This window comes from Carettochelys insculpta, chromosome 3 (assembly GCF_033958435.1).
Source record: "Carettochelys insculpta isolate YL-2023 chromosome 3, ASM3395843v1, whole genome shotgun sequence".
In the NCBI taxonomy this organism is placed as follows: domain Eukaryota; kingdom Metazoa; phylum Chordata; order Testudines; family Carettochelyidae; genus Carettochelys; species Carettochelys insculpta.
Genome location: NC_134139.1, coordinates 189,199,336 through 189,216,920, shown reverse-complemented (window position 1 = coordinate 189,216,920; position 17,585 = coordinate 189,199,336). Strand labels below are relative to the sequence as shown.

Here is a 17,585-nt window from a genome sequence, read left to right as displayed (position 1 = left end):
AGAAGACCTGTGGCACCTCGTAGACTAACAGCTATTCTGGAACATAAGCTTTCGTGGGCAAAATCTTTGCCCACGAAAGTTTATGCCCCAAAATATCTGTTGCTCTATAAGGTGCCACAGGTCTTCTTCTTGTTATTGTTCAGATTGTCAGCTCATGAAGAATGTTGTGATGTGGCCTTCTTGTCCCAGTTTGGGATGGGAACATTTTTCAAAATCTTAAAAATTTTCCTGGGGTAGGAAAACCATTCCGTCGTCAGCTGTAATGATGTTTTCTTCAGGAGTCCACTCTATACAGCCCAAGAGCAGGTAAAATTTCTAAGGAAGAAATCCTCCTCCACCTTGCTCCACCCTAAGGCCCTGGAATGCCGTAAAGAGTCTCAGGTTGGGGCCACCACAAGGGTGCCATTTGCTGTTATCTCTAAATGGCTAATCTACTGAATTAACATACTTCCTGCCTGTCCTGATTTGCATTAGCTATCAGATTAAAACAATATGACTATCCCAAAGTACCGCCAAAGCTCCAGTCCCGCTTTAGGAGGGAGAGATGGAATCTTCCAGTGGCTTTTATCTTCCCTACATGAGACAGAAAAACATCTAGCTGTGCTGGTGACACTGAGGATTTTAGATTCACCCTATGTTTACAGATCAATATGAATATCTGCAACTATAGGACACTTACATTGATCTCAGTGAGACAACATTGTGATTGAGGACCCCATTTGACTTTTAAAGGATCAAATACAGCAAGCTATAGCTGTTAGCTATTGCCTAGAAGAAATCCCTGCGCAATTCTCTGTTTCTTGGTGATGTGTGTAAGTTCAGCATTTCATGCTTTAAACATTTACATTAAATGCTCCAAGGAAAACTATGCAGAGACTCATTAGCATCTCAGTACTTCAAGTACCCCACACACCCTTGCTAAACTTGAAATTACAAGCTGATGATCAGGATTTGTTTTGCCCTTCTATGGCCGTGTCTACACTAGCCCCAAACTTCGAAATGGCCATGCAAATGGCCATTTCGAAGTTTACTAATGAAGCACTGAAATGCATATTCAGCGCTCCATTAGCATATGGGCGGCCGCGGCACTTCGAAATTGACGCGGCTCGCCGCCACGCGGCTCATCCCGACGGGGCTCCTTTTCTAAAGGACCCCGCCTACTTCGAAGTCCCCTTATTCCCATCTGCTCATTCCTTTCAAAAAGGAGCCCCATCGGGATAAGCCGCGCGGCGGCGAGCCGCGTCAATTTCGAAGTGCCGCAGCCGCCCACATGCTAATGGAGCGCTGAATATGCATTTCAGTGCTTCATTAGTAAACTTTGAAATGGCCATTTGCGTGGCCATTTCGAAGTTTGGTGCTAGTGTAGACGTAGCCTATTGGTCTTGGGTTTGGGAAGGGTGGTCTCTTCTGGGCTCATTGTTATGTGTGTTTTGTCCAAAAATGCTGGAATTATCACCAGGAAAATGTGTGACCCTGGATCTCTCCTTTAGGAGGACAAGTATGACAGGGGTAGCCAAGTTAGTCTGCATCTTTGCCCACAAAAGCATGTGCTCCACAATATCTGTTAGTCTATAAGGTGCCAGAGGACTTCTTGTCATTTCCTTTAGGAATGAGTCAGATACCTACCTACTTTCCACATCATCCTGGGAGATGGGCAAAGCAAGAGCAGATGCTGGGGGCTGAGAACCCTCTGAACTATCGCTTTGAAGAAAGCTGAGAGGCAGAGGGCTTGTCTACACTTGAAATGTTACAGTGGCACAGCTGCAGCCAGGGATGATGCATGGGGGAGCATGTGCCCCCAAATTCCACAGGCAGGAGGGGCCAGGGGCCAGCCAGCTGCTGACGGGGTCAGAATCACTGGGCATCCAGGGGCATTAGTGGAGAGGAGCAGGGCTGGTGCAAGTGTCTGCCCTCCGAGCACTCATTGGCAGTGGAGTAAGGCAACCCCAGCTCATTGACTTCTCCCGGCACATTGCTCTAGGCAGGGGCAGGACCAGCCCCACACTCAGTGGTGTGAAGCGGAGTGACTTGGCTGGGGGGGCGCTGTGAGCTGTGGCCTCGTTGCTCCACTTCCTCCAGTGCTGCTGGTGATTGTGGGGGGCCACACCCCCACTGCCAGTGCTACCCTTCCAGCCTGCTGGGCCCCTGGGCTACATCACTCAGGAGAGCGGTGTATGAGAGATGTGGGGCATGGGCAGAGAAGAGGAGGAAGAGGAAGGGCAGGAGCAGAGAGTGGCAGGGCCTGGAGTGGAGTGGGTTGTCCAGGCCCTTCCCTGGTCTGAAGGACCCTTATTCGCTCCTCACCAGTCACCCCTGCTGCAGCTGTGTTGCTGTAGTACTCCAGTCTGGATACCACCTAGATGAATGGGAGGCGTTAGCCTAGCTCATCAACCTCACCAAGGGGTAGTAGCTAGATACACGGAAGAATTCTTCCATCATTGCAACACTGGCTGCACCAGCACTAGTTTGGCTTAACTGTATCACGCAGGGATGTGGATTTTTCACAGTACTGAACAACATAGCTGAGGCATCCTCATTGACCAGTGTAGATCAGACCCATGTCTTCCTGCCACAGCTTGACAGCATGAAGAGAAATGGGCGCAGGTGATACCTAGATGTCACTTTCCTCTGCTTCAGGCTCCTCCATGATGAATAGTGTGGTGATTTTAGGAGCAGTCTACGCCAATCTCCACTCAAGTGTCTGGGAAAGTTGTGTGGGTAAGAAAACTCATCATGAACAATTATGAAATGATGTGCACCTGGGAGAAGTTTCTTCCCAACCTCAATCAGTTAGTGGCTTGCCTGAGGAATGAAAATTATTCCCAGTTGATGGTAAGCAAAATAAAGTGCATTTCCAGAGCAGCAGTATGACTTTAATTACTGCTAATGTAAATTACATGTGGCAAGAGAGCATGTGTAGTGAGTGCATGGGGGTCAGTATATTATGTGTATACAAAAGGATCTGCACTGTGCAAGAGGTATTCGCTAGCATCTTCTCTAGCAGAAGAGCTACAACCTGTTTGCATTGAATGCTGTTAGACCAGAGTTGAGAACCTCTGGTAAGACTGTGAGTGCCCTCATCTCCCATGAAACATAAGGCCAGATTCTGCATTCTTTACTTTGTAGAAATGCTCATTGACTTCAGTGGAAATTGTAGCATTAAAAAAAAAAAGAGCAAGTTCAGACCCCAGTGTATATTAAAGAAAAAATAACTGCATGAAAGCTTGAAATGAGGAGACAAGCTTCTCCTGCAATTCAGGCTTGGAAACACGGGCATGCCCTCTGCAGTACCCCCACATGCATCCTCAGGGGTTTCAGTCCCCTCCCAGAGCAGAGGCGCCAGCATTGTTATGAAAGGACTGTGAGCTGCAAATGCTGGTATTATCATGCAAATGAGACCACCAAGCAACCTACTTTGTTTCAAAATTGCAAATCCCTCCTGCCCGCACTGTCACATGGAATTAATGTAATAAACCTTTAGCACTAACTCCAACCAACCCATCAAAGGTGCTTCACATGGAACAAGATTTAGCCCAAAAATAGGCAGTCAAGCTAAATATACACACACACACACGCACGCACGCACACACACACACACGCTGTATTGTCATTATTAGACCACTGACAATCCTTCAGTCCCTCTGGTGCTAAAATTTCCACTACTTATGGTTCCTTTTTAGCACTAGTTTGTTATTCCATTTGTGTAAGTGAAGCTGATTTGCCAGTGCTAACCATTATTATAGCAAATGGTTACTTGCTTCTGAATTATGTATAAAAGATAAAGTGCACCCACATATATGCATCTCATGAAGTGAACTGTAAAGCATTAGAAAGAACGGACCAAATAAAAGAAGGGATGAGGTTTCCTTTTCTAAACAGTCTGCAACCCTCTAGCTGTCACAGAAAAGACATTAGATCTGTCTGCCGCTTTTCACAGGCTGTGGCTTATCACTCCACCATCAGATGTTAATGTGAAAGAAAATTCCTCCTTCTCAACCTGAGCTATGAAAAATGTGAAAAAAACTCATATGCTCTTCCTCTTGTGTGTTCTCTACATGTGTACATATTGCTTGGAGTCATGCATTTGAGAGATGATCCAGGCCCACACTGAAATCAATGAAAAATCATGGCTTTGTATCACGCCCTTATAGATACATACGTGGTGAGAAAGATACATATATACGGTAGGAAAAAATTTGGTATTGGCAAGGTCTGGCAGATCCATACTCAACCACTGTAGCAACATAGGGCCTAACATTCACATAGTTTAACTTCCTTGCTTGGTCAACCCCTCAAGGTGGTAAAGCGAAGGATTACAGAAATGAGATTTCCTGTGGCTCTTGAGAAGCATCGGCTCTTTAAGGAGACCCTATAGCCTGCACCTCTACCTAGTTAATATCTTATGTCTGAATAAACTGTGTAGTCGGTCCTATAATTTGGCACATCTTAAAGACTTGTACATACTACATAGACCTGTAAAAACATCATAAAACATTCACAGATTATATTACAAAGATGTTTGACTTGAGTCTGCAGTTGACTCACTAGGATATTTATTTAGGTTCTATGTGACTGTAAATAATGACACATAACAAGCAATAAAAAGAAGAGAGAGATTCCAGAATGGTTTTATAACACTTCACTAAAGTACAAAAAGGAGATCACAAATATACATCTTCCGATTTTAGCTCCTGTTACCAATCAAATTATTGACAATAATAAAATCTTCATTTGTTTCCTGAAGGTATTCCTCCTGCTGTACAACACATAATCGTGTGCCCTTTTTATCCCCCTGCAAAAATAGCATCTGAATCTTTTCAATACATAGAAAAAAATTAAAATAAATTAAGCTCTTGTTGAAAAAAATAAAAGGACCAATAAAATACTCTCGAAACCAACAAAAGACCAGTAAAACTCTGCTCCTAATTATTCCCTTGCAACCCCAATGTAATAATGGGTTACATCAGGCTAAGAAATGAAAAAAGAAATTGGACAAAACATATAGTTTAATTTTAAAGGATAGTGAACCCTTAAAAACACAAAAACAAAAAAATCCTTGCTTTTGTCCAGACTATTAGTGGCTCACCCATTTCTATCTCCCCAAAAGGTCATCTCTATATTTTCCTTGCGTCAGTGAAAATACATTCTAATGATGGAGTATCAAGTTGATAAATATTTTTAAAACCTTATTCTTACAGAACTATACCTGTTATGGGTGGACCTGGCAGGGTGGAGGGAAAAGGAATGGGGAAATAACAAAACTTCCCTAGACTACTTCAGATCTCATACACCTAAATGGCAGATATCTAAGAATTCAAAGGGGACCCCTAGTTAGCATCTCAGGCCTGAAACTGCACTGGTTACTCGAGCAAACCTCTCACTGACTTCTCAGGTTGAAATCAACTGCAGTTCTGAGTCTGTAAAGGAGAATATGGTTAGCACTATACTCTTGTCCTTAACTGTATTAATGTTAATGAGTATGTGCCAGGTACAACACAAGACAAAGCAAACTAAGGCTCCAATCTTTTAATGTGATCCGCCAGCTGGACTCGTGTGTGATCTCACTATAGTTTTACTTATAAATTAGCAGATGGCATAAGAAGGCTGTGCTCAGCTATAGCAGATTTTTTTTCTTACAGTAACCAAGAGGAAGCCGTGCTAGTCTATACACTATCAAAACAAAAAGCAGTCAAGTAGCACTTTAAAGACTAGCAAAATGGTTTATTAGGTGAGCTTTCGTGGGATAGACCCACTTCTTCAGACCATAGCCAGACCAGAACAGACTCAATATTTAAGGCACAGAGAACCATTCTGTGCCTTAAATATTGAGTCTGTTCTGGTCTGGCTATGGTCTGAAGAAGTGGGTCTGTCCCACGAAAGCTCACCTAATAAACCATTTTGCTAGTCTTTGAAGTGCTACTTGACAGCTTTTTTTCTTACAGGTTTTATTTTTTCTCTTGAGCCAGATACTACAGTACTTATGCAGGCTAAACACAAATGGTGTTTAGCATGAACATACTTGCCTCCTAAGCACCTTCGTACTAAATATGGATATTTCATTTTGTAGAAGAATATAGTGTTTATTTCTCTTGCCTCAGTTTCCCATTGTATAAGACAGAAATGTTAATACTTATTTCACCGGGACACTGAAAAGGAGCTTTTGGTTTTTGCATAGCTTGATATAACTGTACAATGCTACTGTAAGTAAAAAGTATCAATATTACCAAAATCAGATTTTTAAAAAGGGTCATGTTAGGTTTATCAACTTTGGGCAAATTACACAGAGGGTCTCTGAGCTAGAGTAAGGGTCTGAGTTTGTAGTTCCTTTTGCAGAAATAGTCTTTGGCAATAGCCCCTCAAAAACACTGGATGGTATTTTCAAAAGGGACAAGTGATTTTTGGGTACCTCAGTTGTTGGAGGATCAAATTAACATATTTTAAAGGGGCCTGATTTTCAGAGACTGATTAAGAGTGCCCATAAAAATCAGCTCTCCCTTAGAGCATTTAAAGCTTGGAACTCAAAAATTGAAACATCCAAAATCATTAGTTATTTTGGAGAAATCCTGGCCCCTATTTTTGCCTGGATTAAAAAGGCATTTTTCACTGGCAATCACTAACAGCAATTACATTCATTTATTGAATGTTAAAAAGAAAATCTTCAAATGCAGTACAAGATTTTTCCTGTGTCTACTGATTGAATTTCCAATGTGCAGAATAATAAGCCTAATAATAGCTAGGTGCCCAGTGATTTCCATGGGATGCAGCCATCTCTTCTGAAACAAAGTGCCACAAAACATGCTGTGTTTTGACGATGGTCACTTACTTGGCTCATAGTGCCAAGGCTATTAGTAACCATTTAGATTCTGTAAAACTGAAACACCTTATTCTCCAGTCACTTAGTGAAGTCAATGGGGTTACACTGGTATAAAAGGAGAACCAGATCAAGGGCTTGAGAACTCTTGGAGCGCACGTGAATTTTTACTAAAATGAGACTATAATTTTGTGCCTGAATCAGCAAAATGCCTTTATTTGAACACATGACATTGTCCTCAAAGAAGTCCCAAGTGATCCAGACCAAAAGGAGAAGAAAATGAAGAATATTTACTTGCAGAATGTCAGTTAGGGTCTCCCCTTCAACCATGGCAGGGGAGATGGGGTTTAAAAAAGTCAGTGATGAAACTTGGTACTTGGAAAAAAGGGATCTTTAGTGGGCTGCTCATGTGCTCCCTCCCTTTTTGAGTGGTTAAGAAAGAGTTATGTAGTGCATCTATGTTATGCGGGGTTGGGGGGAGGAGAAAGTGGCCAGTTTCACATCTTGCATTTGCATGCAGCATGTATTAAAAAAAACTCTTTTGTTGCCTTATACACTCAGTATGTTTTGCTCGTGGTAGTTATTTTCCCCTGGAAGTCTAGAAAAAACAGAAAATCATATTGGTTTTGCCTTCCTTGTTCCCCACCTCCAGCAAACAATACAAACTGTTGTTCTTTAACAGTCACACAATAGCCTTACTGTTGACTGAATTTAGTTCAGTCTGAAAGGAATGTCTGTCCTTGCAGTCAAGAACAACCTATGGCAAAGAACTTTGGGACACAAGTGGGGAAGAATCACTGACGCCACCCAGCAGGACAAAGGAGGTTTGTGTTTCTGAACTGGTTACTAATTGAGGAAGTGGAAAGGACATCTCGGCCAAAACAAGAACTCCATAGGGACACCACCACTTCCCTTCACTCCCTGCCCCCACCTCAGAATTTGCAATCCTCTCCTGCACAGGAAGCAAGATGTGATTTCCTCTGGAAAGCTCACCGAGGGACACCCTGCAAACACGTTACAGAATTCTGCTTCAAAAGAAGTGCAATACATAAGCCAGACTCACCCATCCCAAGGCTTATTTGGGAAATTAAGCCACAATACTCACACAGCAACGAAGGGTCCTGTGGCACCTTATAGACTAACAGAAAAGTTTTGAGCATGAGCTTTTGTGAGCACAGACTCACTTCTTCAGATGCTGGTCTTGGAAATCTGCAGGGCCAGGTATAAATAAGCCAGAGCAAGGGTGGGGATAACAAGGTTAGCTCAGTGGTCTGTGCAGTATGTAGATTGCAAAGGATTTTTCACCTTTACCCCCCCGATACTTAATACTCAGACAGTAGCTCCTGCTTCATTTAAGCCACAACATGGAACTACACAAAACTTCTCATGAATGTCATCATAGAATCTTTTAATACTTTACATAAAAAACTGCATACACAGCTTATGTAACTTCATGTAAACATCATACAGATCTCATTGCCTTTGCCATGTCAGTTCATTTAAAAAACTCTAACCCATCTTAGTACCACAGGCAAAAGAGAAAGCAAGTTACCTCAGAAAAGGACAAAAAACAGATGGATGGGTTCGTTCTGTGAACCAGAGAAGCACAGGTTTAACAGCTGCCCTATACAAATATATTTCAAATAAGCCCAAAAACATCTGGGGGGGGGCCAAAAACCAGTGATTCCACTCACTTTAGAGGAAAAAAAATAGTGGTTTTATTTCTTCTTTAAACTCTTAAGTAAACCCAAAACAAAAATGAGGTTATGTCAAAAGTGTTCATAATGCTACAGTGTTGTATGCATTCAACAAGTGTTAACTTTTAACCTCTCACTGTGCAAAAAAAAAAAAAAAAAAAACAAAAACAAAACAAAAACAACCAATTCTCACTGGCAAGATTCTTTTTTTTTTTTTAAATTAACCAAAATACATTTGCCGAAGAAAACTTTAACTAAAGGAGCAGGCATCGAGAAAATAAATGGCAACTCTCCCCACCCTTTTCCCAGCCTGCAGTGACTACCATCAGCAGATCTAAGGAGAGGACAGCAGATCATCTGTAGTTCAGCAGGGCGACTTCTACAGCTGGAGGTCAGCTCAGCAGGCTTAGTCATTCTTGACTGTTGGGGGTGGGGGGGGGGGGGGAGAAGAGAGTGTGTTCCTTTCATGACTGAAATCCAAGCTAGAGCAAGCAGTTTGACACCCACTCCCCAACTGACTTTAAATAAAAATAATATTTAGGTATATACACACTGGATAACCCACCCCTCCCTGATGTCCCTTTTAATCCAAGTCTTCAAATAACTATGTTACACAGCAGGTACATGGAAGTTCAGCTCAGTTCAGGAAGTCTGCCCCCCGCAGGGGGTTGCTGCTGGTGGTCTAAGAAAGGCAGCCCCACCCCAAAGCAGACAAGGCCTGGGGTAGCAAAAGCACACACCCCAAGGAAAGTCTCTTCCAAGTGCACCGATTCCCCTCACAAAGGAGACCGGCAGGCAGCTTTTTCCCGGCACAGTAGGTGGAGGGCGAGTCCCTAGATGGAAGTTGGGTTCCGTTCCCCTCTCCCACCATCTCAGCAGCAGCTGCTCTGGGGCTGCGTGTCAGTCCAGGAGCCGGTGGTTTGCAGGGGGTGGGAGCAGCCTGGGTCTCTGACCGACGGGCGGCTCCTCCCGAGGCTCAGGGCATGCAGACTCCGACCTGCTCCACAGCGGTCCCCCCGGCGCGCCAGCTCCGAGCAGGGGCGCCGCCCCCCCAGTGCAGCGCCCCCCTGCGGAGCGGGAGTGAGCCGGGCGCGCCCTATAGCACCTTGCAGCAGTTGAGACAGCCGCTCGGGGCGCCATAGCGCTTCTGCAGGGCGGCGCGCGTGGCCGTCTCGAAGACCTCACGGACCCCCTCCTTGGTCTTGGCCGAGCACTCCAGATAGTCGTAGGCCTGGATACGCACGGCCATGGCCCGCCCGTCCTCGGTGCGCACGGGCTCCTGCTTCATGCGGGCCAGCTCGTTGCGGACGTGCTCGTCGTTGCGCAGGTCCTTCTTGTTGGCCACCAGGATGATGGGCACATTGGGGCAGAAGTGCTTCACCTCGGGCACCCACTTCTCCGGGATGTTCTCCAGCGAGTCCGGGCTGTCCACCGAGAAGCACATGAGGATCACGTCGGTGTCCGGGTAGGAGAGGGGCCGCAGGCGGTCGTAGTCCTCCTGGCCGGCTGTGTCCCACAGGGCCAGCTCCACCTGCTTGCTGTCCACCTCGATGTCCGCCACGTAGTTCTCGAAGACTGTGGGCACGTAGACCTCGGGGAACTCGTCCTTGCTGAAGACGATCAGCAGGCAGGTCTTGCCGCACGCCCCGTCCCCCACCACCACCAGCTTCTTGCGGATCGCGGCCATGGCCAGGCTCGCCAAGCTCGCCTTGCGGTGCAGCAGGGCGATGGAGGCGCCTTCCTCCCCGCCTCCCGGCCCCCTTCCTCCGCCTTCCTCCCCCGCTCTCCCGGGCACCGTGGCGAGCCGGCGGGGGCTGCTCACGGCACCCTCAGCAGGGCCCCGGGGCTGAGTTACCGCCGCACGCCCCCCGGGCGGGTCGCGCTGCTTCAGGGGGCTCGCTGCACCGCCCTGCCGGGCTCGCCGCCTCCAGCTCGCGGCAGTCAGCACACGGCAGTCAGCGCGCGGCTCGCCGGCTCCTCCCTGCTTGCGGCTGAGGGTCCGCCGCGCGCCCGAAGCGGCCTCTCTAGGGGCTATTGCGTGGAGCAGGGTCAGCAACGTGGATCACAGCAGCGACCGCCACCAGACCTGCCGCACTCACAAGTACTGCAGGCTGCAGCCCGGCGCTGCTATTTAAAGGGGCCGGCTACTTTCTTAATATAGCTGGCCAATCGGAAGGCAAAGAGTGAGGTCATCGTTTTGAACAGACGCAGCCATTGGTGCGGCGGTGCAGCCACTGAGGCGGGGCCAGGCAGTCTACAGGCGGGGAGGGTGACTGGGCTGTGGTGCGCGGCTGTGAGCTGGGCAGCGGGAATCCCGCCCAAAGGCTGGAGGACGAGGGCGTTAAAGGAGCCGGCTCTGCTCTTCTCTCCAGGGTCGGGTGCCCTCAGTCTTCGTCCGAGGGGTCCCCTGCTTGGGAGCATTCTTGTGCTGGACTGATTCGTCTCAAACTTCCCGAATGACACAGATATTTTCCTGTCCCCCTCCCTGCCCCGCTCCACCCGTAGTGCAGCATCTCTCCATCAGAGTTTCCCAGGGCTTCACAAGCAGCTGTGCAGGATCCCTGCAGCTCAAGCTGCTCCTTCATCACAGCTCCATCTCCCCCTCATTCACTGGCTACAGTTAGTTATTGATACCAATCATCCCTGGGCTAAACGCTTCCCAGGCCGCATATGATGTGGAAGCAGTTAAAGATATTTGGAGTATCACTTTCTTCTCCCCCGCCTCCCCTCTCCCCGGGAATAAGTAACAACTTCATCAGGTTGTGATAGTTTGTTTTGTTCTGCTTTACGTTTTCTACTGTTAGTATCCTCCCTATAATGTGTTAGGGGGGTTGGCATATTACTAAGAAAGTTGCTTTGCTAGAGAGGGGGAAGGAAAAAGCACTCCAGAAAGGAGTATATGCCCAGTTTTGCCTTAATGCCCTGAACAAACATTGATCTGCAGTAATCTCAGAGGGGTAGCCCTGTTAATTTGTGTCTTCACAAATAACAAGCAGTCCTGTGGCAATGCAGGGACTAACAAATGTATTCAGTCATGAGCTTTGGTGGGTAATGGAGTGGAAAAACAGAATCCAGGGTTTATATGGGTAAGAGAATATACAGGGGGAAGGAAGGGGGAAAAGGGGTTACTGATCACTAGTAGGACTAGTTAATAAAGCAAATTAAGTAGGATGTGTTGCATCCCTGGAATGATCAAACATGGGGAAATTGTCCTTGTAGTGCATACGACAGTTCAGATATATATCACATTAGTGAATGTGCATGTCCCAGGAAGGCACCCTGCCATGTACATCAGACAAACCAGACAGTCTGCACTAAAAGATGAACTGACATAAATCTGACATGAACTGGAATACTCATAAACCTACAAGGGAACACTTTAACCTCCCAGGACATTCAATAATGGATTTAAAAGTAGACATTCTTCTACAAAAGGATTTTACCACAAAACTACAGCAGGAGACATCTTAATTAGAATTCACTTGCAAATTTGACATGTTTAACCTAGACCTGAAGAGAGATCTTAACTATCATAACTATCAATAGAACAAAGAAGCAATTATAGTTCACGTCTTCCTATAAAGTGGAATTAAAATTAGTCTGCTGCAAGAATCTCTCTCTTTCCCATGCTGTCAGCCTGTATTTTGCCTTTGCAGAGTTATGCTTTTGATGACCTGGTGCTGTAGATCATTTCCACCAATGGCTTATGGGATCCTAGTTTTAGCTGGCTGTAAATCCTCTTGTGGTGATTGGTGTGGTATCTTTCACAGTCAAGCTATTAAAACTACACATAGCACAATCATACTCATTTTAACTGATGTTGGGATCATGTTGGTATTAAAGGGACAGCACAACTTCCAAAGGAGAGTTGTAGATAACCTATGCTCCAACCAGAGTACAAGGTTCTAAGTCAAATAAGTCACACCTTCAAAATTATATTTCTCTGCAAAATTCCCTGTCCCCAGGAAAATATGACCATAAAGCCCCAAAATGCACTTGAAGGTTAAGTACCTGATACACTTTTAATTGGTTAGATTTCAAAGTGTTGGTGTCCCTGTGAATCCACTCATTAGGTGAACTCTTTCCCCGTCATGAGCTCATAAAAAGTTAAGCCATATCTGCAGAAGGAAGATTTCACTTTGCATGAGGTGAGAATCCTTCTAACAGACTTGTAATGTAAGAAGATAACTGAGGATTTGTTGTATCGAGTACTTTTTAAAGATAATCCAAGTTAATTTGCTGTGTAATTTAAAACATATCATCTACCTTTGCCATTTGTAAGTTAATTGAGCCTCTTGGAGCATGTGAATAAAAACTGTTTTTTTTTCCCATTGGAGGTTAGTGCCACCCTGTGGTGATCCCAATAGTCTGTTCTGCTAAGTCAGAACTTTTGCATCTTGTGAGGCAGAAAGAGAATTTGTGAATAATTTGTAAATATTTCATTTCTGTACATTCAGTTTAAGATTTATTTTTGTTGAGGGTTTTTAATTTGCTTTCGGACTCCATGAAGCTCAAATCAGATTTTGTCATTTTGTAAAAATAAATAGGGAAGCAGGTGACTACAGTAAACACCCCCCCGACTTACACGATTTTGACTTGTGCTTTTCTTAGAATGACGTGAGCAGCAGCTAGGCCCTTGCACTCCCGACTCCCAGCAGCTGCACCTAGCTCCCAGCTCTCCTCCACTTGTGGGAGCAAGGAAACTGACCAGTGCTGCTGCACCTGGCTCTGGGCTCCCTGCCATTCACAGGAGCAGGGATCCAGGCACAGCCAGGACTGCGGGGGACCCCTTCCTGATTTACACAAAATTTGACTTATGCATGATTACCCAGAAACGCAACCTATGTGTGAGTCAGGGGTCTACTGTAGTTAGTTATGTTTGACCTATCAACTGTGCTGTGAAATGAAGAATAAGGAAACGTATTGCTTATTAATTTCAAAAGTACACGGTCTGTTGTCCGAGAATGGTAGGGGGATTTGTTTGTGTGCATCTGAGTCCAGCTGCTGCTCTCCTTACTCATATGCTCTCCTTACTTCCATCTGGGACACATCACACAACCAGTCGTTTATAGTCAAGCCCTAAAATACAACCTCATCTGCTCCAATCCTACTGTCAGAGACCAAAAACTTCAAGTTCTCTATGAGGCATTCGTAAAATTAATTACCCACCAGGAGAAGTAAAGAAACAGATTGACAGGCCCAAACAACTACCCAGAAATCAGCTTCTTCTAGATAGGCCCAAGAACAGAACACCGCTTGTCATCATCCCAACCCAAACCCCTCCGGCACATTATCGACAATCTACAACCTATCCTGGAACATAATGCTAGGCGACAGGCCAGTTCTTTCCTATGGACAGCCACCCAACCTCAGGAAAATTCTAACTAGCAACCACACACCACACCACAGAAATACTAATCCCAAAGCCTTTCCTTGCAGCAAACCCTGCTGCCAACTCTGTCCACATATTTATACTGGAGACACCATCACTGGACCTAACTACGGCAGTTACATGATCTGGGCTCATGTTCCTGCACTTCCACTAATGTGGTATTTGCCATCATGTGCCAGCAATGCCCCTCTGCCATTTATATTGGACAAACTGGACAATCACTTTGCTAGAAAATGAATGGATACTAATCAGACATTAGGAATCTGCATACACATAAAGCCATAAGTGAGCATTTCAAGTTAGCTGGACTCAGCATTCAACACCTAATGCGTTCTAAAACAACAAGAGATTTTAACACCAGATTAAAAAGAAAAACACCTGAATTGGAATTTATTTTCAAGTTTGATACCTTTAACCTCAGATTCAAAGATATCAATTATCTCATGCATTACAAGGACAATTTCCCCTCCTTTGATATTCGCAGTGACCACAGGCATCCCACTTAACTTAATAGACACTTACAGAGGACTTTTTCTCCTCCCTTCCCCCTTCTTTCCTTCTGCCCTATCTAGCAGATTTGTCCATTTTTCTCCTGTCTTTCTTTTTTTTTCCCTATCTTTTTCTTTAAATTCTCTCCCTCTCCGTTATCAGGATTCTCCAGATCTGAAGAAGTGGGTCTGTCCCATGAAAGCTCATCATCTAATAAAGATTATTGTTGGTCTTCAAAGTGCTACAGTCACATATTTTGAGGGATTACTGTACTCTTCAAGAACCAGTGGTACATAGGAATATGGTCTACTCAGGTAAAATTTCCACTAAGTGCTGAGAGTTCTTCCTAAGAATTAATTTGTCATCTTCCATCTCTAATTAAAACATCAGCATCAGTGCAACTATTGAGGTTCAGTCCCTTTAAAATGCTAATTAAATATAAGACCAGTTGGCCACATTCAGTGGAACGTTTTCAGGCCAGGTCTACACTAGGAGGTACAATTGATTTTAGATATGCAAATCCAGCCAGGACAATTACATAGCTGGAGTTGACTTATCTGAAATCAAGTTTTGCTGCAATCTACACACTGGGAGGAACTCTACTGTCAACTGCCCTTACTCCTCATGACTGCCAGGAGTACTGGGGTTCACAGCAGTGCCATGAAGTTCGATTTAGCATGCCCCCACAAGGTGTGCTAAATTGAACCCTGGAAGATCAACTGCCAGAAGGTTGATCTTCCCATAAGCGTAGATGTACCCTCCCTTGCACCAGCAGTGACATCAATCCATAAACATTACCTTAACATCAAGATATAAACCCAAAAAAGAAATTTAGAGTCTGAGCCAAGGCAACTGGTGCAGCTATGTGGTACCTGCACTGAACTGACTTCTTTAGTGCTTAATAGATTTAGCTGGCCCAGGAAAACGCAAGGGCTGTGTCTACACTAGCATGTTCTTTTGAAAGATTTTTTGAAAGAAAAGGGCTCTTTCAAAAGAGCCCGTGCAGCATCTACACACAAAAAGTGTTTTTTGGAAAGTAAATCAAAAGAATATGGCGCTCCGTTAAAAATCACTCTTCCTTTCCCGTTTCAGGAAGAGCGCCTCATTTCAAAAGCTTCTTTTGAAAGAAAATGTTTAGAATGTGTAGATGTTCTGCAGGGCCCTTCTTTCGAAAGACCAGTCTTCATTGTCAATCCCTGGCCTGTTCTTTCAAAAGAATGTGGGTTGTGTGTACACTCTCTTTCGAAGGAGCAGATCACTCTTTTGAGCTGCTTTTTTGTGTGTGGACGCACTCTTCTTTAAGTTCTTTTGGAAGAGATCTCCCAGAGGGGCTTCTTTCAAAAGATCTCTGTAGCATAGACTTAGCTAACATAGCCCTATTTCATGAAGGCTATGATTGGAAGTGGAAATCTATGTATGTCCTTTTGACTTCCTGCTTGAGCAATGCATCAAGGTGAGCAACAGAGAAAGAGCGGTGGGCAGCCTCAGAAGTCACAGTTGTGTGGGTCACAGTTGGATGATTCCAGCAGCGTCTGGCAATTGACCTAAAGAGATAATGTGCATCAGTGCCTGAGCTTCCTTCTTAAGTAGGTGATTGAGGGCAATGGTGGGAAAGCAGGAAATTAAAATAAATATAGGCAGCTGGGACCAGATGGCTTTTCCTCCTTCCCAAGATATTTCATAGTCCCAGAAAGGTAGCCAAGTTAGTCTGTACCTTCACAAAACAAAAAAGCAGTCCTGTAGCACTTTAGAGAGTAACAAAAATAATTTTTAGGTGATAAATTATTTTGTTAGTCTCTAACATGCTACAAGACTGCTTTTTTGTTTTGTGAAGGTATTTTATATCATTAAAGGGCCAGGTCTGCCTTTAGGTTTGTATAGATCCCACTGAAGTCCATATGCATTTTTCAGAGCTGAGTTTGGTCAGGAGTACCAAGTTCTTCATGTTTCAGATATTGACGCTTCAGAAGACAGCTTAGATGGTTAAAAATTAGGCAAGTGGAAAGATAAAGATGAGAAGGAAATGGAACACCCTGCTGGATAATGCTGTTTGTTCCACTCTGCTTAGTTTTGCTCTTCAAGAAATCGGTGAGATACTGCAAAAAGAGGGAAGGGGTTGGATTAGGGAAGGGAGGTTTGAAGACAGTTAAACACAGAGCCTCCAAAAGTGTCTTTGCTGTTCATGGCAACCTATGCTACCCTTCACCAGCACTATAGTCATTGAAATTATCTTTAGAGATCATTTATTTAAACACAGAGAACCCTCACTTATATTAACACCAAAATGTGAACTTCCTGGGAAATTAATTTAATAATTGCATTATACCACATACATGTATATCAACTATATATGTGATCATCAACAGCAGTCTGATGTTTCTGTAACCTGTACATTATCATTATTGCGTCTGTATTTATTATTTGTGACATCTAGTGATTGTAGCCATGCTGTGCTACATGCTATACAAATATATAACAAAGATATCAGCCCACATCCTCAAAGGTAATTAGGTAGAGTACTTAATTTTTGTTAGTATCAGTGGAAGCTACGAGTCTAAATACATTTGAATCAGAGAGATAGATGTGTTAGTCTTTATCTTCAAAAACAACAAGAAGCCCTGTGGCACTTTATAGACTAACAGAAATTTTGGAGCATAAGCTTTCATGATGAAGTGGGTCTTTGCCCACGAAAGCTTATGCTCCAAAATTTGTATTAGTCTATAAGGTGCCACAGGACTTCTTGTTGTTTTTGTAAATACATTTGAGTGTCTGAGCCATGGTCTCTGCCCCAAGTTGGTCATAATCAAAATAGAAAATGAGAGACAATAGGTAGATACAAACATATGGGGAAAGCCCACATTAACAATGAGATCATACTATTTCTTAGCTTCCATTCATATATGTGATGATCTCCTGATTTAAATTCAGATTTTTTTGCTTCAATACGCTAATTCCATTGCTTGAATTAGAGATGGCAACCTAAACAAAACTATCTAGAGTATATATCTAGATAATATATATTTTCTCTGTCCTTTTCTTTGAAGGATTTTACAAGTGGTATTTTTATAATCCAGACAATTTATGTTCAAGTACAAACACACAGTAAAAATGCAAAAACCTAGCTAGGAAGCAGTCACTTCTCACTTTGCAAGTGACTAGGCAAGTAAGCTCATTTCCTGCTGTGGGGCAACACTGA

At 44.2% G+C, this 17,585-nt stretch overlaps 1 protein-coding gene across 1 annotated transcript; it reads right to left on the bottom strand.

The window, feature by feature from the left end:
* Nucleotides 1-8,198: 8,198 nt before the first annotated feature.
* RHOB (ras homolog family member B) lies at nt 8,199-10,328 on the bottom strand. Its single transcript, XM_074991326.1, has one exon. The coding sequence runs from the start codon at nt 10,193-10,195 to the stop codon at nt 9,605-9,607; it is 591 nt and encodes a 196-aa protein (XP_074847427.1). The 5' UTR covers nt 10,196-10,328; the 3' UTR covers nt 8,199-9,604.
* Nucleotides 10,329-17,585: the final 7,257 nt, after the last annotated feature.

Excerpts from the sequence above, each read along its gene's own strand:
- RHOB (XM_074991326.1), bottom strand. The coding sequence starts at position 10,195 with ATGGCCGCGATCCGCAAGAAGCTGGTGGTGGTGGGGGACGGGGCGTGC.